The sequence below is a fragment of the Tachyglossus aculeatus genome, chromosome 12 (genome assembly GCF_015852505.1).
Source record: "Tachyglossus aculeatus isolate mTacAcu1 chromosome 12, mTacAcu1.pri, whole genome shotgun sequence".
Lineage (NCBI taxonomy): Eukaryota > Metazoa > Chordata > Mammalia > Monotremata > Tachyglossidae > Tachyglossus > Tachyglossus aculeatus.
Genome location: NC_052077.1, coordinates 3,134,419 through 3,156,334, shown reverse-complemented (window position 1 = coordinate 3,156,334; position 21,916 = coordinate 3,134,419). Strand labels below are relative to the sequence as shown.

Here is a 21,916-nt window from a genome sequence, read left to right as displayed (position 1 = left end):
TAGTGTCTGTCTCCCCCGCTAGACTGTCAGGCCTGGGTAAAGGAAGCTCATTAATTAATTTATTTTGATGGTAATGTCTGTCTCCCCCTTTAGACTGCCAGCTTGTTGTGGGCAGGGAATGTCTGTTTACTGTTAGATTGTACTCTCCCAAGTGCTTAGTACAGTGCTCTGCACACAGTAAGCATTCAATAAATGCGATTGACCGAATGATTGACTCGCAGAGCAAGCATTCCCTTGGTTTCCCAGAGATACGCCTCTCCCTGGCACCCAACACTTCTCCTCCAGCCCTACCCCAGGCAGACCCCAAGATCAGAAATCTCTGTCCGGTTTAATAGATGCCCGGCCGGCATTAATCAGATAATAAATAGAACATAATTCCGATCCAAACCACCTTTCCCCGTTTCTAACGCTTTTCCCCCCAGAGAACCAAGACCCTTTCTACTTCCCTGTAGGTATGCTGGGTGACCGTCTCTCAGGGCGACCCAGATTCCTGTCTCACCCTCTCCGAGGCTTTTCCTCAGGCTCTTTGGATACTAGGATACATGGCTGCCGTCTCTTTTCCTCAGCTGTAGTGTTCCCTGAGGCCTCTCAGGATCACGGCTCAGACCTTCTGGCCAAAAATGACCGTGGGCCCCCTTTTCTTCTGGCCTCCCATCATTCCTTCCCATCCTTCCTGAGTTATTCATACCCCCAAAAAGGCTTTAGTCCCTGCTCCAGTTTATTTTCCTTCAGGAAAGGGTGCTTTGGAAGGACTCTCTTCCTGGGTTTCTCCTCCACCTCCTGAATGTGGACTAGTTTGAATGACTGCCCAAGTAGTGAATTCATTGATTCATTCATTCAGCAGCATTTAAAACCTAATCATTATGTGTTTTGCCCTGTTTGGGTTGCTATGATTCAGTGTCTGAGCTATTGCCAAGTATTTCCAAGAATCAAAGAAACTTTACTGCCAATAGGAACATACTGTCAATAGGGTGAATAGCTGCTACAGATTTATCTTCTATGGTAATGCAATCGAAACCTGACAACTTTAGTACGGGTACAATGTTTAATTAAAATATGTTTACAGTAAACAGTGACAGTTCCTAAGACTACTAAAAGTAATGAATTTTAAACATCAAATGTAGTTTGTTTTGATTGAATGAACTGATTGTTTATAACCCTAATAATTTGATATTTGAATTTTTGGAAGAATTAAACTGTCTGACCCGATTATCTTGAATCTACCCCAGGGCTTAACAAATCAATCAATCAATCGTATTTATTCATTCATTCATTCATTCAATCGTATTTATTGAGCGCTTACTGTGTGCAAAGCACTGTACTAAGCGCTTGGGAAGGACAAGTCAGCAACGTATAGAGATGGTCCCTACCCGACAATGGGCTCACAGTCTAGAAGGGGGAGACATTCATTCACTCATTCATTCAGTTGTATTTATTGAGCGCTCACTGTGTGCAGAGCACTGTACTAAGCGCTTGGGAAGTACAAGTTGGCAACATATAGAGACAGTCCCTACCCAACAGTGGGCTCACAGTCTAAACAAAGTGTTTGGCACATAGTAAGCACTTAGCATAACACAATTATTATAGAGAAGACTATTTTAGAGGCAAAAAGTTGCTAAAAATGCATATTCAAGTGTGGCAGGTAGCTTATTTTTAATTAATACTGCCAATATTTAGTTTCTGTTTGAAGAGCCCTGATTAATTTCCTTTAACATATTTTTTTCCGCATCTGAAGAAAACAGGATGAGTAAACTTCACTGGATATCTTCAGGGTGGTCCTCCAGAGTTTCTTAATCCATTGAGCAATTGAAGATCCAATCCCAAGGATTATTCTGAACACGTCTAAATGATAGTACATAACGATGGTATTTGTTAAGCTTATACTGTGTGCCAAGCACTGTACTATGTACTGGGGTAATCAGGTTGGGAACAGCCCCCATACCACGGGGGGCTCACCTTTTAAGGAGGAGGGATAACAGGTTTTGAGTCCCCATTTTACAGGTGAGAAATCTGAGGCACCGGGAAGCTAAGTGACTTGCCCAAGGTCACACAGCAAGCAAGTGGCAGAATGTGGAGTAGAATACAAGTCCTCCAACTCCCAGGCCTGTGCTCTTTCCACTAGGGCATGCTTCTTCCCTGTGAAGGTGGTTATCACAGTGTATCGGGGGAGACTGTCGTCGTTGGGTAGGGATTGTCTCTATTTGTTGCCAAATTGTACTTTCCAAGCGCTCAGTACAGTGCTCTGCACACAGGAAGCGCTCAATAAATATGACTGAATGAATGAATGAAATAAATTGAAGGAAGGAGTGCTTATATAGTGGATTTATGTGAATTGGACAAGAGTGATAAGAGGTTATAAGTGCCAAAGCGCTGAGGTGATAGGGAGGATGTGGCGTAGGAAAAAGAAAATTGAATTGGGGAAAGCCTTTGGGAGGAGGAGAGGTTGCAGAAAGTCTTTGAAGATGGGGTGAGCACTCTGGTCTGGTGGATTTGAAGAAGGAGGGAATTCCAAGCAGGAGACAGGGGCCAAAGGTGAGACCAGAGCGGGGAACGTTTTGAGGAAGGTAAAACCGCTAAGGAGGCCTCTCCGGTTTTCAGGTTGGAATCTAGTGCCTGGGATGGAGTGGAAGGAGCAAATTTTGAGAAGTCTTGGGTTGGAATTGAATTGAATGTGTGACTAGAAAGAATGAAGAATCAAGGCTATGCCAAGATGGGGAGCTTTGGAAACGGGGAGGATCATGGTGTTGCCAACCTTAAAGGGAAATAATAATAATAGTAATAATGACATTTGTTAAGTGCTTACTATGTGCACTGTTCTAAGCGTCAGGGAGGTTACAGGGTGATCAGATTGTCCCTTGGGGGGCTCACAGTCTTAATCCCCATTTTCCAGATGAGGGAACTGAGGCCCAGAGAAGTGAAGTGACTTGCCCAAAGCCACACAGCTGACAAGTGGCGGAGCCGGGGTTTGAACCCACGACCTCTGACTCCAAAGCCCGGGCTCTTTCCACTGAGCCACGCTGCTTCTCTGAGCCAGGATGTGGGGAGAAAGATGAGTTTAGTTTTCTACTTACTGAGGTTGAGGTGATGGGGAGACATTCACAGAAAGATGTCTTGCAAACAAATGCAAGATTTCAGGTGGAGAGAGAGAGATTAGAGACAGCATAGAAGGACTAGCACTACATTTAATTCTCCTTTCCGCAGAAGAATAGAAATACCTTCCTCTCCTCATAAATTGCCCAGAGGCAAATAAAATAACATCTTTTTTACCCATCTTCCCTGACTCTATTTCCCAGCCCAGGAAAATGGCAGTGGGTGAGGAATATTCATTCATTCATTCATTCAATTGTATTTATTGAGTGCTTACTGTGTGCAGAGCACTGTACTAAGCGCTTGGGAATATTTACAATATTATTTATAAAACTTTGAGGACATTTTCTTTGAGTTGTATTTTAGCTATTAAAATTACAGTGAAGCAGCATAGCTCAGTGGAAAGAGAGCAGGACAGGGAATCAGGCGACACAGGTTCTAGGCCTGGCTGTGCCACTTGCCTGCTGGGTGACATGAGGCAAGTCACCTAACTTCTCTGTGCCTCTTAATAATAATGGCATTTATTAAGCGCTTACTGTGTGCAATGCACTGTTCTAAGCGCAAGGTGATCAGGTCACACAGCTGACAATTGGCAGAGCTGGAATTTGAACCCATGACCCCTGACTCCAAAGCCCGTGCTCTTTTCCACTGAGCCACGTACAGATAAGAAAAAGAAGAGAAGCAGCATGGCTCAGTGGAAAGAGCACAGGCTTTGGAGTCAGAGGTCATGGGTTCAAATCCTGGCTCTGCCAACTGTCAGCTATGTGACTTTGGGCAAGTCACTTAACTTCTCTGGACCTCAGTTCCCTCATCTGTAAAATGGGGATTAAGACTTTGAGCCCCCCGTGGGACAACCTGATCACCTGGTAACCTCCCTAGTGCTTAGAACAGTGCTTTGCACATGGTAAGCACTTAATAAATGCCATTATTATTATTATAAAATGGAGTTAAAATGCCCATTTTCCCATTCTCTTTGGCTGTGAGCTCCCTGAAGGACAAGAACAGGACCTGATTATCTAGACCGTAAAGTTGTTGTGGGCAGGGAATATATCTGTTCTATTGTACTCCCTCCAAGCGCTTAGTACAGTGCTCTGCATGCAGTAAGCGCTCAATAAATACGATCGACTAACTGGTACCTAGCACTTTGGCACATAGTAAGGAATTCTATTTATTTTATTTTGTTAGTATGTTTGGTTTTGTTCTCTGTCTCCCCCTTTGAGACTGTGAGCCCACTGTTGGGTAGGGACTGTCTCTATATGTTGCCAACTTGTACTTCCCAAGCGCTTAGTACAGTGCTCTGCACATAGTAAGCGCTCAATAAATACGATTGATGATGATAGTAAGGAATTACGGCCATTTCCCCCTGAACGCGTCTGATCTCGGAAGCTGAGCAGGGTCGGGCCTGGTTAGTACTTGGAAGCCGCGTGGCCTAGTGGATAGAGCCTGGGCCTGGGGAGTCAGAAGGACGAGGTTCGTGGGTTCTAATCCCGACTCCGCCACTGTGAGTCACTTGACTTCTCTGGGCCTCAGTTACCTCATCTGTAAAATGGGGATGAAGACTGTGAGCCCCACGTGGGACAACCAGATTACCGTGTAACTAGAGAAGCAGCGTGGCTCAGTGGAAAGAGCCCGGGCTTGGGAGTCAGAGGTCATGGGTTCTAATCCCGGCTCCGCCACATATCTGCTACGTGACCTTGGGTGAGTCACTTCACTTCTCTGGGCCTCGGTTACCTTGTGTGTAAAATGGGGATTAAGACTGTGAGCCCCACGTGGGACAACCGCATTACCGTGTAACTAGAGAAGCAGAGTGGCTCAGTGGAAAGAGCCGGGCTTGGGAGTCAGAGGTCATGGGTTCTAATCCCGGCCCCACCACTTATCAGCTGTTTGACTTTGGCACTTCTCTGGCTCGTCAGGAAAATGGGGACTGTGAGCCCCATTCATTCATTCATTCATTCAGTTGTATTTATTGAGCGCTTACTGTGTGCAGAGCACTGTACTAAGCACTTGGGAAGTACAGTGTGGGACAACCTGATTACCTTGTGCTTGGCACATAGTAAGCGCTTAACAAATACCAAAATGATTGTTATCATTATTACCCCAGTGCTTAGAACAGTGCTTGGCATATCATCAATCGTATTTATTGAGCGCTTACTATGTGCAGAGCACTGTACTAAGCGCTTGGGAAGTACAAATTGGCAACATATAGAGACAGTCCCTACCCAACAGTGGGCTCACAGTCTAAAAGTGCTTAACAAATACCATAATTTCATTAACGAATACAGACCCTGATTAAAGTGGTTATTATTGACAATTTTCTCTTTGTTTATAACCCCCGTCCAGAAATTGACATAGAACGTTGCGTCCGTGAGTCAATCAACCTGTTTTGCTGGACTCCGAAAAGCGTGACCTACAGGCAGCACGCGCAGCCTCCGAAACAGACCGTCGATCTCAACGGCGGCGGGAGAAATTCAGCGCCCTATTTCTCAGCGGATTTCCAAGATGCTCCAATGACAGACCTGGTGAGTAGCCATTAACAGTTAATGACAACTGTGGCATTTGTTAAGGTCTCTCTGTGTGTCAGGCCCGTTTCTAAATGCCGGGGTAGGTGCGAGTTAATTGGGGCTGACACGGTCCCTGTCGCGGATAAGTAGGAGGGAGACTAGGGATTGAATACCCACTCTCCAAATGAGGAAACTGAGGCACCGAGAAGTTCAGTGACTTCCCCAATGCCACACAACAGCCGAGTGGCAGAACGGGGATTAGAACCCAGGTCCTCTGGCTCCCAGGCTTGGGGTCTTTCTGCTTCCTGCTAGGCACACCGCTCCTCGATTCACACACCTTCGACTGTGAGCCCACTGTTGGGTAGGGACTGTCTCTATATGTTGCCAACTTGTACTTCCCAAGCGCTTAGTACAGTGCCCTGCACACAGTAAGCGCTCAATAAATGCGATTGATTGATTGATATTTCCACAATTCTAAAGAAGGTGAATACAAATCACTTTGGGGGGGCTCAGGTTTGTTAGGGTTTTTTCATAAGGGTGAACTTGGAGAGGTGTTTGCACTTTCATGGCTGTAAAATTCCAAAGTCGATGGCCCACGTCAACCTTCGGAGTATTCGACATGGCCTTTCAGTGTGCTTTAGCACCTCTTTCCACTGGCTCATTATCCTGTGAATAGTCAATCAGGCCATCAGTGGTATTGATTGAGCACTTAAGCATTCATTCATTCACTCAATCGTATTTATTGAGCGCTATACTTTCAGGGATCATTTCTATAGTATGTAACTTTTAGACTGTGAGCCCACTGTTGGGTAGGGACTGTCTCTGTATGTTACCAACTTGTATTTCCCAAGCTCTTAGTACAGTGCTCTGCACACTGGTTCATTATCCTGTGAATAGTCAATCAGGCCATCAGTGGTATTGATTGAGCACTGAAGCATTCATTCATTCATTCAATCGTATTTATTGAGCGCTATACTTTCAGGGATCATTTCTATAGTATGTAACTCTTAGACTGTGAGCCCACTGTTGGGTAGGGACTGTCTCTATATGTTACCAGCTTGTATTTCCCAAGCTCTTAGTACAGTGCTCTGCGCACAGTAAGCACTCAATAAATACGATTGATTGATTGATTGTGCAGAGCACTGTACTAAGCGCTCGGAAAGTACAAGCTGGCAACCTATAGAGACGGTCCCTACCCAGCAACGGGCTCACAGTCTAGAAGGGGAAGACAGACAACGAAACAGAACAGGTAGACGGGTGTCAAAATCGTCAGAACAGCATGGCTCAGTGGAAAGAGCCCGGGCTTTGGAGTCAGAGGTCATGGGTTCGAATCCCGACTCCACCGCGTGTCTGCTGTGTGACCTTGGGCAAGTGACTTAACTTCTCTGAGCCTCAGTTCCCTCATCTGTAAAATGGGGATTAAGACTGTGAGCCCCATGTGGGACAGTGCTCCGCACACAGTAAGCGCTCAATAAATACGATTGATTGATTGATTGACAACTTGATCAACAACTTGATCCAAGCGCTGTGATTGGTAAATTGATAAATACGGTTGATTGATTGATCACCTTATATCCCTCCCTGCGCTTAGAACAGTGCTCTGCACATAGTAAGCGCTTAACAAATGCCATCGCTGCGAGCCCACTGTAGGGTAGGGACTGTCTCTATATGTTGCCAACTTGTACTTCCCAAGTGCTTAGTCCATGCTCTGCACACAGTAAGCGCTCAATAAATACGATTGACTGATCGATTGATTAAAGCTGTATGCACATCATTAACAAAATAAATAGAATAGTAAATACGTACAAGTAAAATAGAGTAATAAATCTGTACAAATATATACGAGTGCTGTGCTGAGGGGAGGGGAAGGAGGTAGGGCAGAAGGGATGGGAAGGAGGAGAGGAAAAAGCAGAAACGACAGTACAAGAGTTGGGAGACGTGAGCCTTGCCCACAGAGCTCTAGAAGAGATTGAATAACACCAGGGAGGGATGGCACATGTAGGCATTGTATGTTTGTCGTCTCTGCAACAATAAATACGATTTAATGAATACCGTAGGAATGCAGCATTTTAGAGCCGAACCGAAAGGTGAGGAGAGAAAGGGGGGAGAAAGGGGAGAAAAAGGTTTTCAACTTTTTCCACATAATGCAGCTGAATAGCTAGCAAGTTCTAATCCCGGCTCTGCCCCTTGTCTGCTGTGTGACTTTGGGCAAGTCACTTCGCTTCTCTGTGCCTCAGTTACCTCATCTGTAAAATGGGGATTGATACCGTGAACCCCACGTGGACAGGGACTGTGTCCAACCCAATGAGCTTGTATCCACCCTGGCATTTAGTACAGTAAGCGCTTTACAATGCCATAATTATTATTAATTATTAAGTATATTTTTTTTTACTTACAAACCTCTCTCCCATTCAAAATTTCCAAAGCTACCAAAGATAATAATAATAATAATAATGGTATTTGTTAAGTGCTTACTATGTGCAAAGCACTGTTCTAAGCGCTGGGGAGGTTACAAGGTGATCAGGTTGTCCCACAGGGGGCTCAAAGTCTTAATCCCCATTTTACAGATGAGGGAACTGAGGCCCAGAGAAGTTGTTTTTTTTTATGGCATTTATTAAGCGCTTACTATGTGCAAAGCACTGTTCTAAGCGCTGGGGAGGTTACAAAGTGATCAGGTTGTCCCACGGGGGGCTCACAGTCTTAATCCCCATTTTACAGATGAGGTAACTGAGGCCCAGAGAAGTTAAGTGACTTGCCCAAAGTCACACAGCTGACAGTTGGCAGAGTCAGGATTTGAACCCATGGCCTCTGACTCCAAAGCCTGTGCTCTTTCCACTGAGCCACGCTGCTTCTCTAAGATTCGTTCATTCATTCAATCGTATTTATTGAGCGCTTACTGTGTGCAGAGCACTGTACTAAGCGCTTGGGAAGTACAAGTTGGCAACAGAGAGAGACGGTCCCTACCCAGCAGCGGGCTCACAGTAAGATGTTTTATGAGTGTACGAGACGTAACATAAAACAAATTATAATTGAAATGTAGTCATACCAAAGGAATCCCTAATTAATTGTTTTAGTTATTTTCTCTCCTTTTTATTATATGTCCTAGTAAAGTTTATAAGCCAGGGGCAGTCGCTTTAATTTTTGAGAATCACAAAGTGTCAATTTTTCAATTTTTATTGGAATATGATTTTAAATGTCATCATTTAATATACGGTGACTTGAATCCCAAATCCATTTCATCATGTGAACGTGGTAGTGTGTCTTTCTGAGCAGTGAGTGTGATTTTCTTTTTCCCCAATGCTTTCATACATTGTCGCACACTTAATGTGTGTCAGTTTGATTCCTTGTTCTCTTATTCCTCTACCAGCCCGATCAAATTGCATTTATCAAGCATCCAGTCGGTGTTTTTTGTTGCACGTTTACGCTGTGCAGAGCACTTGGGCATGTACAGTCCAAGAGGTTGGTAGATATGGTCCCTGCCCATAAGGAACTTACAATCTAAAGAGAAGCTTACAACCACACGCACATGGCGTTCTTCTAGAAAAATACTTGATCTTTTTCCTAACCATAATAAAAAAATAATCACAACAATGGTATTTATTAAGCACTTTGGGAGGATTTTCTGCTTCTGCCTTTTGAAACTCCATAGCATTAAATAATAATAATAATAATAATGGCATTTATTAAGCGCTTACTATGTGCAAAGCACTGTTCTAAGCACTGGGAAGGTTACAAGGTGATGAAGTTGTCCCACGTGGGGCTCAGTGCTTGGTACAAATAAGCACTTAACAAATGCCATCATTATTATTATTAAGTGCTTACTATGTGCCAAGCACTGTTCTAAGCACTGGGGTAGATACAAGTTAATCAGGTTATCCCACGCGGGGCTCACAGTCTTAATCCCCATTTTACAGATGATGTAACTGAGGCACAGAGAAGTGAAGTGACTTGTCCAAAGTCACACAGCTGACAAAAGAGAGTCTTCCAACGCCCGTGACTTTCCAGTCTGATGATTTGGACTTTGGTTTAGTAGCAATGTGACATTTACTTCTTTGTTTAAATGCCTTTTTGATCCTAAAACTCTCAAAGAATGTGCCGGTAGAATAATGATAATAATAATAATAATAATGGCATTTATTAAGCGCTTACTATGTGCAAAGCGCTTCATCACATGCCAACATCCCTCTTACCTACTTTTTGCACTCAAAACACCCTTTCAATTCCTAACCAGGCCCTGCTTGGGCATCAACCACATGTTTTCATTAGTTCCAGAAAAAATTTAGGTCAGAGACTGTAGCTTGGTCTGGAGGCTTTGTTTAAAAATATCAAAGAGGGAAAGAACTTCACTCTTGCTCCAGATTTAGAACTGCGGCACTTGTTTTCTTTGAATTTCAGTCCAGACGTCCAAGTGCTCATTTACGTGGATAGCTCGTAGTGAATTTTCAGCAGAAAAATGGGGTCGGGATCTTGTTTGCAAACACCCAGAATGTGTGTGAATAGCTCAGTTCTGACGCCCTATTCATCATCATCATCATCAATCGTATTTATTGAGCGCTTACTGTGTGCAGAGCACTGTACTAAGCGCTTGGGAAGTACAAGTTTCATGATAAGACCTGTCTTTAGTGTTGGAGTTCCAAGGAGAGAATTTTAAAGAGATCTGGAATAAGCCCCCGGCCAAAAAAAAAAATGTAAGCAGTATGTCAGAAAGAAGCCTTGAAAATGTAGCCCACCACCTCTAACAGTGTAATCTAAAACCATTTCATACTGTTCTATTTTAGAATCTCACAGAAAGATTTATCAAGTTGATTCCCGTCAGCTAAGAAAGTTTTGTAAGAGAGACTCCACTCTTTAAACAGTGTTCCAAAGGACTACACATTTTCTAATGGCAATATGAAGTGCTTACATTAAAAAATAAACCTCTGTACCTACCCCAATTCTCCCTCTCCTCCCCGCCTTTCTTAGCCTACTGGATTCTCGGGTAGGCTACTGCCCTTTTGTTTCAATTTTGGTATATCTATATTTGGAGAGGCTCACCAGCGTGAAATTGCGGCATACTGGGGCTTGCGTCTTTCCTTCTCAATTAGTCGGTAATTACTTCTCAAAACCCAGCTGTGTTCTTTCTTGCGCTGCATCTCTGGCCGTTCGGACAGATGCTCCATCTTTGTTCGCTTGTGAGGAAGGGAGGGGTATGAGAATAAGTGGTCCTATCATTCATTCACTCATTCAATCGTATTTATTGAGCGCTTACGGTGTGCAGAGCACTGTACTAAGCGCTTGGGAAGTCCAAGTTTGCAACATATAGAGACGGTCCCTACCCAACAGCGGGCTCACAGTCTAGAAATCTATCATCTGATTGTCGGCAGGGTGGGAAATACCTGGAATTTTTTGAGGAAGGTGCCTGCTCGTCTTTGCTCTATCAGTCCCACTGCAGCGCTGTCTGAAGAAGTGGACGATCGTATCCCAGTAGATTGGCAAGAGCATCACATAATAATAATGGTATTTGTTAAGCGCTTACTAGGTGTCAGGCACTGTACTAAGTGCTGGGGTGCGTACAAGCAAATCGGGTTGGACACAGCCCCTGTTCCACCTGGGGCTCCCCGTCTTAATCCCCATTTTGCACGTGAGATAACTGAGGCATAGAGAAGTGACTTGCCCAAGGTCACACAGCTTACAAGTGGTGGAGGCAGGATTAGAACCCAGCTCCTTCTGTGCTCTAGCCACTAGGCCATGCTTCTATGTTGTGTCTAAGTCCAAGACAAGTTACAGGGGCATTAGGGAACACTGCTAAAGAAAAGATGTCACTTAGGTCCAATAGAATAGCAGACGCATCAGAATCCACACGGTGTCATTTTCGAGACTCATTTTCTACTCGTTCATTCAATCATATTTATTGAGTGCTTACTGTGTGCCGAGCACTGTACTAAGCGCTTGGGAAGTACAAGTCGGCAACCTATAGATACGGTCCCGACAACGGGCTCATTTCTGCAACTCGGAGTCGAGTCGAGACGATAGGGGCCGATGGTTTTACTCCATTTGAATCTACCAATTTGAAACATTTCAAATTAGCCTCAGTCTCCTCATCTGTAAAACGGGAATTAAGACTGTGAGCCCCGTGTGAGACAGGGACTGTGTCCAACCCAATTATCTTGTGTCTAGCCCAGCGCTTAGTACAGTGCCTGATGCATAGTAAGTGCTTAACAAATACCATTATTATTATTATTGTATTATTATCTTTTCAGTTGAAAGCTTTAGTGCTTCTCAGGCTCCATTTGATTCTCTGTTGATTCTTGTAAATCATTCTTAGCCAAGTTGGCTCCGATTCTGGCTCCACCACTTGCCTGGGCAAATAATGATGATGATGATGACCATAATAAGAATATTTGGAGTAATAATTGTGATATTTATTAAGCAATATGTGTCAGGCCCTTATGTACCACACTCAGCAATGGATTGGATAGAAAATTATGCAGTCAGACATAGTCCCTATCCTCCAAGGCGCTTAAGGTCCAAGGGTGAGGGAAAATAAACAATTAACGGCATTTATTGAGCACTTACTGTGTGCAGAGCACTGTACCAAGTGATTGGGAGGATATAGTTCAAAACTGTTGGTAGGCACATTCCCTGCCCACAAAGAGCTTACAGTCTAGAGGGGGAGACAGACATGAAAATAAATTACGGATGCGTACGTAAATCCTGCGGGGCTGAAGGTGGGGTGAATATCAGATAGTTAAAGAGTATAGATCCAAGTGCATAGATGAAGCAGAGGGAGCGGGTTTAGAGGAAATGAGGGCTCAGTCAGGGAAGGCCTCTTGGAGGAGGTGTCATTTTAGAGGGGCTTTGAAGGTTGGAAGGGTGGTCGTCTGTCGTAGATGAAGTGGGAGGGAGATTCAGGCCAGAGGCGGGACGTGAAGAACAGGTCCCGAATCCCTTTACAGATGAGGAAACTGGGGCACAGAGAGATTAAGTGACTTTTCTCAGCTCTTTCCACTAGACCATGCTGCTTCTTAAGCGCTTAAAATTTCCTATTCTTAAAGCTTCCACATCTGTCCGTTGGGAATTAAATACCTACTATCCCTCCCCCTTAGACAGTGAGTGGGTGGACACAGAGAGGTTAAGTGACTTTTCTCAGCTCTTTCCACTAGACCATGCTGCTTCTTAAGCACTTAAAATTTTCTATTCTTAAAGCCTCCACATCTGTCCGTCGGGAATTCAATACCTATTATCCCTCCCCCTTAGGCAGCGAGTGGGTGGGACGGGGCCGTGTCTGTTCTTCTTGTATTATCTCTACATCAGTGCATAGCACAGTGTCTGACATATAGTTAGCTTTGAACAAATACCATGTTTATTATTATATTATCATTACTTCTATTATGATTACCGCGTTACCAAAAGATCAAAGGCGTGTATGGAGAAGAAAGATGTATTATGATTTCATCTGCTTTTTTGTATTTACATCCGTTGGTCCTTACACAGCTTGTAGCTGGGTGAAGTGCCCTTCACGACGACGATTGCATTCTTTTTGCTGCAAAAAGCTGTTGCAAGAATTTGGCGTTCCCATGGTAGATTATGGTGTTCCCTGGGTGTGATGTTGACATTCTGAGAGAGTGATGTTGACCTCTAGTCTTTGTTAATATGCCGTGCTCAAAATGAACTCCGAGTTGGAATAACCTGGATGACTGTAGATCATTCCAAGTATGATTCAAGAAGTTCTTAAAAAGAGCAGCTTGAAACTCAGTCTGCAACCTTTGTCTTTTGCCAATATACCAAGCAAGAGTTTCAGCTGGCTTTGTTTTAAAGACAACTTTCCTAACCCTTCCATTCACTAAATGTAGATAATCTCCTCCCGGCTCCATTGTAACCCTGAGTGCCACATAAACAGAATGGTTTATTAGAGAGATTTGCAAAAAAAATCTAACTTCAATCAATCGTATTTATTGAGCGCTTACTGTGTGCAGAGCACTGTACTAAGCGATTGGGAAGTGCAAGTTGGTAACATATAGATAAATGATAAGATAATAATAATTACGGTATCTGTTGTGCGTTTGCTATGTACCAAGCACTGGAGTAGATCCAAGTTAATTAGGTCAGTCCCAGTTCCTGTCCCATATACAGTTGAAATTGGAGGGAGGATGGTTTAATTGTCATTTGACAAGTGGGGTAACTGAGGCACAGAGCAGGTAAAGGAGGTTTTCAAGGTCACACAGAAGGCAAGTCAAGCGGCAGAGCCGGGATATGGACACTAGCATTGTTGGAACTCTTCCAGCTCCTCTGCCAGCGCCAGAGATTACTAGGAAGAGGGTTGTTGGGCAAAGTATTTTCTTTCCCAGGAGCAGGACAATGCAAGTTCCAGATGTCTTCTACATGCGCACCCCGAAACGTTACCCTGTAGTCACCACCGTATCCTCTCCTTCAGCAGAAAGCCCCCTCCAACCCCTGCAAGTGAACCGAGGGGGAAGCTTCCCGGACCCCCAGAAACACACTTCGAGGGCTGTTCTAGACTGTGAGCCCACTGTTGGGTAGGGACTGTCTCTATATGTTGCCAACTTGGACTTCCCAAGCGCTTAGTACAGTGCTCTGCACACAGTAAGCGCTCAATAAATACGACTGATTGATTGATTGATGGTTGTTGCTAGATTAGAGAGGACTTGGCAAGTGTCTTCAACCCATTTGTATTCATCAATAGCTTGACTCTTCTGTATGCCTGCATCCTGTTCCCAAACAGTTGGCTTTAGCAATAATGATAGTGATCATAATAATGGTATTAAAAATAGCCACTATTAATTATTACAGTTAATTATTAATTGGTATTAATTGTGGTCATAGTATGATTATAATATAATTGTAGTATAGTATATTATGATATAGTATATTTGAGTAATTATAGGATAGTATATTATGATATTACAATATATTATAGTAGTTATAGTGCAGAGTATTATGGTGGTATATAGTATAGAATATTATAAGTATAGTATATTATGTATTGTGATAGTATATTATATTATACTATATATATTATATAGTATATTGTGTTATGTTATATTGAGAAGCAGCGTGGCTCAGTGGAAAGAGCTCGGACTTTGGAGTCAGAGGTCCTGGGTTCTAATCCCGGCTCTGCCAGTTGTCAGCTGTGTGACTTTGGGCAAGTCACTTAACCTCTCTGTGCCTCAGTGACCTCATCTGTAAGATGGGGATTGAGACTGTGAGTCCCCTGTGGGACAACCTGATCACCTTGTAACTTCCCCAGCGCTTAGAACACTGCTTTGCATATAGTAAGCGCTTAATAAATGCCATCATTATTATTATTATATTATGATTATAGTGTGATTATCATGCAAACAGTGTATTAGGTTATTAGTGGGTGTGATCTCAATTAATATTATTATTAAAAGAGTTATGATTATTGCGGTGCATGTTAAGTGTCTGCTATATGTCGGTCATTCAGTGGTATTTATTGATCGCACAGTATGTATACAGCACTGTTCTACGAGAAGTAGCATGGCTCAATGGAAAGAGCACGAGCTTGAAAGTCAGAGGACGTGGGTTCAAATCCCAGCTCTGCCAATTGTCAGCTGTGTGACTTTAGGCAAGTCACTTAACTTCTCTGTGCCTCAGTTGATCGCACAGTATGTATACAGCACTGTTCTAAGAGAAGTAGCATGGCTCAATGGAAAGAGCACGAGCTTGAAAGTCAGAGGACGTGGGTTCAAATCCCAGCTCTGCCAATTGTCGGCTGTGTGACTTTAGGCAAGTCACTTAACTTCTCTGTGCCTCAGTTACCTCATCTGTAAAATGGGGATGAAGACTGTGAGCCCCACATGGGACAATCCGATCACCTCGTATCCTCCCCAGCGTTTCTAGACTGTGAGCCCACTTCTTGGGTAGGGACCGTCTCTAAATGTTGCCAACGTGTACTTCCCAAGCACTTAGTACAGTGCTCTGCACACAGTAAGCGCTCAATAAATACGATTGAATGAATGAATGAATGAACAGTGCTTTGCACATAGTAAGTGCTTAACAAATGCCCTCACCATCGTCACTTGGGAGAGCACAATCTAACAGAATTGGTGGACAAGATCCCTGCTGTCAAAGACCTTACAATCTAGAGGGGGACACAGGCAATACAAACGGGGGAAATGGCAGGATGTAAGAGTGTGTACATAAATGCTGTAGGGTTATGGGTGGACCCGAATTCTAATCCAGGCTCTGCCGCTTGTCTTCTCCGTGACCCTGGGCAAGTCACTTTACTTCTCTGTGCCTCCGTTACTCCATCTGTCAAATGGAGATTGAGACTGTGAGCCCCATGGGGGACAGGGACTGTGTCCGACCCCGATTTGCTCGCATCCACCCGGCGCTTAGTACGTTGCCTGGAACGTGGTAAGCTCTTTAAGAATGCCACAGTTATTATGATGATGAAGTGGGAGGGAGTTCGAGGCCAAGGGGAGGTTGTTGCTTAGTGGCGAGACAGGCCAGATTGAGGGATTGGTGAGCACTATACCAAACCCTGGATTGATGTAAGATAATCAGGTCAGATAAAGTCCCTGTCCCATATGGGGCTTGGTCTAAGCAGGAGGGAGAACAGGTAAAGCTGTGTATATGTATATATTTTTGTACATATTTGTTACTCTATTTATTTATTTATTTATTTTACTTGTACATATCTATTCTATTTATTTTGTTTGTTTGGTTTTGTTCTCTGTCTCCCCCTTTTAGACTGTGAACCCACTGTTGGGTAGGGACTGTCTCTATATGTTGCCAACTTGTACTTCCCAAGCGCTTAGTACAGTGCTGTGCACGCAGTAAGCGCTCAATAAATACGATTGATGATGATAATGATGATGGGATTAGAAACCAAGTCCTCGGAGATCCAGGCCCATGTTTGTTCCAGGAGTCCCCGCTGCTTCACATAAATTCATATAATGTGTGTATGATACATAGAAGAATAAGCAATTCAAGATAATAGTAGCAAGGATAGTAGAGCTGTAGCATGGCCTAGTAAATGGAACAAGGTCCTAGGATTCAGAAGGACTTGGGTTCTAATCCTGGCTCAACCACTTGTCTGCTGTGTGGCCTTAGGCAAGTCACTTCACTTCTCTGTGCCTCAGCAACCTTATCTGTCAAATAATAATGGTATTTGTTAAGCACTTACTATGTGCCAAGCCCTATTCTAAGTGCTGGGGTAGATACAAGGTAATCACTTTGTCCCACGTGGGGCTCACAGTCTTAATCCCCATTTTACAGATGAGGTACCTGAGGCACAGAGAAGTCAAGTGACTTGCCCAGGGTCACACAGCAGCTTGTGGAGGAGCCGGGATTAGAACCCATGACCTCTGACTCCCAAGGCCAGGCTCTTTCCACTGAGCCACGCTGCTTGGAATTAAAACCGTGAGCCCCATGTGGGACAGGGACTGTGTCCAACCCAATTTGCTTACATCAATCCCAGCGCTTAGAACAATACCTAGAGCGTAGTAAGTGCTTAACAGATTCCACCATTTAACATTATTATTAACAACATACATAAAACATCAACATTTAAGGAAGTTTTTTCATGCATTCATTCAGTTGTATTTATTGAGCTCTCAGTGTGTGCAGAGCACTGTACTAAGCGCTCGGGAGAGTACAATCCAACAATAAACTGACATATTCCTTGCCCACAACGAGCTTACAATCTAGATGGGGGGAAACAGACATCAATGCAAATAAATAAATTACAGATGTGTACATAAATGCTGTGGGGACGGGAGGGGGGAGGAACAAAGGGAAAATATGGAATGCTTCACAGATTTGTGTGTCATCTGCCGTGTAACTGATGCCCGTACAGTTCCAGAAATTTTCCTTCCGTTGTGGGTCTCCCTCCCTCCGGAATATCCCCATCTCAGATCACACTTAGTGTCTCAGCTTAGCCCTCCTGCATCCACGCTCTGGGCCCTTCCACGCTTACCAGAGCCCAGGCCTGGGAGCCAGAAGTCATGGGTTCTAATCCCGGCTCCCCCACTTGTCCGCTGCGTGACCTTGGGCAAGTCACCTCAGTTCTCTGGGCCTCAGTTACCTCATCTCTAAAGTGGGGATTGAGACTGTGAGCCTTATGCGGGACAGGGACTGGGTCCATCCCGATTATCTCGTATGTACCCCAGCGCTTAGTAGTGCTGAACAAATACCATAATACTAATAATATTTTGAAACAGAGGGAGAACAGGTAAAGCAATCCCAGTTTCACACAGGAAGGTTGTAACTTAAGATTACACAGCAGCACAGCACAGATGTGTGCATATATTGTCCATATACACGTATGTATTAATAATTAATAATAATTATGGTATTTAAGTGCTTACTGTGTGCCAAGCACTGTTCTAAGTGCTTATATACATATGTGTGTGTGTGTGTCTATGTGAAGTGAGAAGGAGAGAGTGGTCAAGGTAGAAAGCTCTGTGTTTCTAGGAAAAAAAAATTGATTATTCTTGGAATAATATGGCAAAATAAGAGACAGAGCTCGACTCCGCTCTCTCATTCACCCCTCACATCCATGCCGTGACCAAAACCTGCCGGTCTCAGCTCCACAACATTGCCAAGATCCGCCCTTTCCTCTCCATCCCAACCGCTACCCTGCTCATTCAAGCTCTCATCCTATCCCATCTGGACTACTGCATCAGCCTTCTCTCTGATCTCCCATCGTCGTGTCTCTCTCCACTTCAATCCATACTTCAAGCTGCTGCCCTGATTATCTTTGTCCAGAAATGCTCTGGGCATATCACTCCCCTCCTCAAAAATCTCCAGTGGCTACCAATCAATCTGCGCATCAGGCAGAAACTCCTCACCCTGGGCTTCAAGGCTGTCCATCACCTCACCTCCCTTCTCTCCTTCTCCAGCCCAGCCCGCACCCTCCGCTCCTCCGCCGCTAATCTCTTCACTGGGCCTCATTCTCGCCTGTCCCGCCGTCGACCCCCGGCCCACGTCATCCCCCGGGCCTGGAATGCCCTCCCTCTGCCCCTCCGCCAAGCTAGCTCTTTTCCTCCCTTCAAGGCCCTACTGAGAGCTCACCTCCTCCAGGAGGCCTTCCCAGACTGAGCCCCTTCCTCTCCCCCTCGTCCCCCTCTCCATCCCCCGCATCTTACCTCCTTCCCTTCCCCACATCACCTGTATATATGTATATATGTTTGTACATATTTATTACTCTATTTATTTATTTATTTTATTTGTACATATCCTATTTATTTTATTTTGTTAGCATGTTTGGTTTTGTTCTCTGTCTCCCCCTTTTAGACTGTGAGCCCACTGTTGGGTAGGGACTGTCTCTATGTGTTGCCAATTTGTACTTCCCAAGCGCTTAGTACAGTGCTCTGCACATAGTAAGTGCTCAATAAATACGATTGATGATGATGATGATGATGATGATCTTCCAAATTTGCAGATTAGGTGTCATTTCATCGTTTCTCTTGTTACCTCATGTAGTTTTGCAGACTTACAGGAAAATGAAACCCTCCTCTTCTCTTTTGGATAGGAGCCTCTGGTTGGCTCACCTCCCCAGATGACTGAATCTGCGCGCCCCTAATGCCAGCGGCACCTCCCCTTGTCCTAGCTCCTAGTTCCCCTCCATCCCTCTCCCCTTCTCTCCCTCTCCTTTTTCAAAACCCAAGCCTAATGGGCCCCCAGTTCGTAGCGGGCATTTCCAGCGCCAGCCTCGCAGAAACAACCGACCACTCTAACGGAAACCTAGGGCTCAGAATCCCAATTCCTCCCACCGACGTTGCCTGATTTTTTTTTCTCGTTGCTGTATTCCTGGAGTTAGGTGCTAGGCGACTGCTCTAAACCAACCCATCAATTATAACACATGTTGTGACAGGAGCAACAAAACGTGAACTCGGTAAAGAAGGAGGAGAACACCAGGATTGGAAATAGGAAGGATAGCCACGAAAACCCAGGGAGCAAATGTTCCTCTCTGCTTCTTTCCTCAAGTGAAACACTGATGGGAAAAGCCACCTTAATAATAATAATTGCCATTATTATTATTATATTGATAGTATTTGTTAAGTGCTTGGGTAGGAGCAAATCGGGTTGGACGCAGTCCCTGTCCCACATGCAGCTCACAGTCTTTATCCCCATTTTACAGATGAGGGAACTGAGGCACAGAGAAGTGAAGCGACTTGTCCCAGGTCACACAGCAGGCAAGTGGCGGAGTCAGGATTAGAACCCAGGCCCCTGCTCTACCCACTAGGCCATGCTCCTTCTCTGACACCTTCCGACTAAGCACTTACGTGTCAAGCACTGTACTAAGCGCTGAGGTAGTTGGATCAGTCGGTAATATTTATTGAGAGCTTACTGTATGCAGAGAACTGTACTAAGCGCTTGGGAGAGTAAAATTAGACAGAGCTAGTAGACTAGTTCCCTGCCCACAAGGAGCTGACTCTTTAGAGGAGGAGACAGACATTAATGTAAATAAATAAATTACAGATATGTACATAAGTGCTGAGGGTGGGGTGAATATCAAGTGATGGAGGTATAGTCGTTCATTCATTCAATCGTATTTATTGAGTGCTTACTGTGTGCAGAGCACACAGTATAGATCCAGATGCATAGGTGATGCTGAAGGGAGAGGGAGTTGGTGGGGGGAAGAGGGCTTAATTGAGGAAGACCTCCTTGGAGATGTGACTTAATAAGGCTTTGAATGTGGGGAGAGTTGTGGTCTGGCATGTATAACAATAATAATGATGGCATTTATTAAGTGCTTACTATGTGCAAAGCACTGTTCTAAATGCTGGGGAGGTTACAAGGTGATCAGGTTGTCCCACGGAGGGCTCACGGTCTTCATCCCCATTTTCCAGATGAGGGAACTGAGGCCCAGAGAAGTGAAGTGACTTGCCCAAATTCACACAGCAGACAGTTGGCGGAGCCGGGATTTGAACCCATGACCTCTGCCTCCAAAGCCCGGGCCCTTTCCACCAAGCCACGCTGCTTCTCAGCGTGTATGAAGAGGGGAGCGAGTTCCAGGCAAGAGGGAGACCACGGGAGAGAGGTCGGCGGTGAGATAGGTGAGACGGAGGCTAGGCTGAGTAGAAAATCACTGAGGTAAGGTAGGAGGGGACGCGAACTGGCTGAATGCTTTAAAGCTGAAAATAAGAAGTTTCTGCAGATGTGATGGGCAACTACTGGAGGTTCTTGAGGAGTGGGGAGATGTGTACTGAATCTTTTTCTGGAAAAATGATCCTGGCAGCAGAGTGAAGTTGGAGGAGACAGGAGGCAGGGTGGTCCTGGAGGAGCAGAAGCAGTAGTTACAGTGGAGATAATATAAGCAGATTGGACACAGTTCCTAGCTCACTCGGAGCTCAGCATGGCGTGTAGATAGAGCATGGGCCTGGGAAGTCACTGGGTTGTGGGTTCTAATCTCCACTTGTCCACTGTGTGACCTTGAGAAAGTCATTTTGCTTCTTTGGGCCTCAGTTATCTGTAAAATGGGGATTGAGACTGAGCCCTAGGTGAGCCCTAACGCGATTTGCTCGTAATAATAATAATGATGGCATTTGTTAAGCGCTTACTATGTGCAAAGCACTGTTCTAAGCACTGGGGAGGTTACAAGGTGATTAGGTTGTCCCACGGGGGGCTCACAGTTTTAATCCCCATTTTACAGATGAGGGAAGTGAAGTGACTTGCCCAAAGTCACACAGCTGACAGTTGGCGGAGCCGGCATTTGAACCCATGACCTCTGACTCCAAAGCCCGTGCTCTTTCCACCGAGCCACGCTGCTTCTCATAGTATCCACCCCAGCGCTTAGTACAGTGCCTGGCACACAGTAAACACTTAACAAATACCGCTTAGAACAGTGCTCAGTGCTTAGAACAGTGCTCTGCACATAGTAAGCGCTTAATAAATGCCATTAAAAAAATACCATAGTTATTATTGTTATTATTATTAGCTCAGTCTAAATTGGGGGGAGAACAAGTATTTATTCCCCATTTAACAAATGAAGAAACTAAAGCACAGAGAAGTGAAGTGCTTTGTCCAAGGTCACACCGCGAGCAGGCAGTGGAGTGAGGATTAGAACTCAGGTCCCCTGATTTCCTGGCCTGTCCTTTTTCCACTAGGCCACGCTACTTCCCTAACAACCACTACATCCTTCCCAAGCCTTGTGCATAATTTCACTTTTTCACTCGGTCTTCATTCAGGGCTTCGTTCAAGAAACAGGAGTAGTAGGAAAGGGAAGTGAGGTAAGGGTAGAGAAGCAGCATATCCTAATGGATAGAGCACAGACCTGTGGATCTGGGTTCCAATCCCGGCTCCGCCTCTTGTCTGCTGTGTGACCCTCTGCAAGTCACTTCACTTCTCTGTGCCTCAGT

The 21,916-nt window shown here is 44.7% G+C and overlaps 1 protein-coding gene and 1 pseudogene across 2 annotated transcripts in view; both read left to right on the top strand.

Annotated features, from left to right (window-relative positions):
- TBCK (TBC1 domain containing kinase) overlaps positions 1–21,916 on the top strand; it is a 242,687-nt gene that overhangs the window by 161,402 nt on the left and 59,369 nt on the right. For both annotated transcript variants that reach the window (XM_038755254.1, XM_038755253.1), the window contains one exon: positions 5,428–5,606. In XM_038755254.1, the coding sequence (XP_038611182.1) occupies positions 5,428–5,606 (179 nt within the window). The remainder of the gene's footprint in view (positions 1–5,427; positions 5,607–21,916) is intronic.
- LOC119935897 lies at positions 6,554–6,744 on the top strand (annotated as a pseudogene).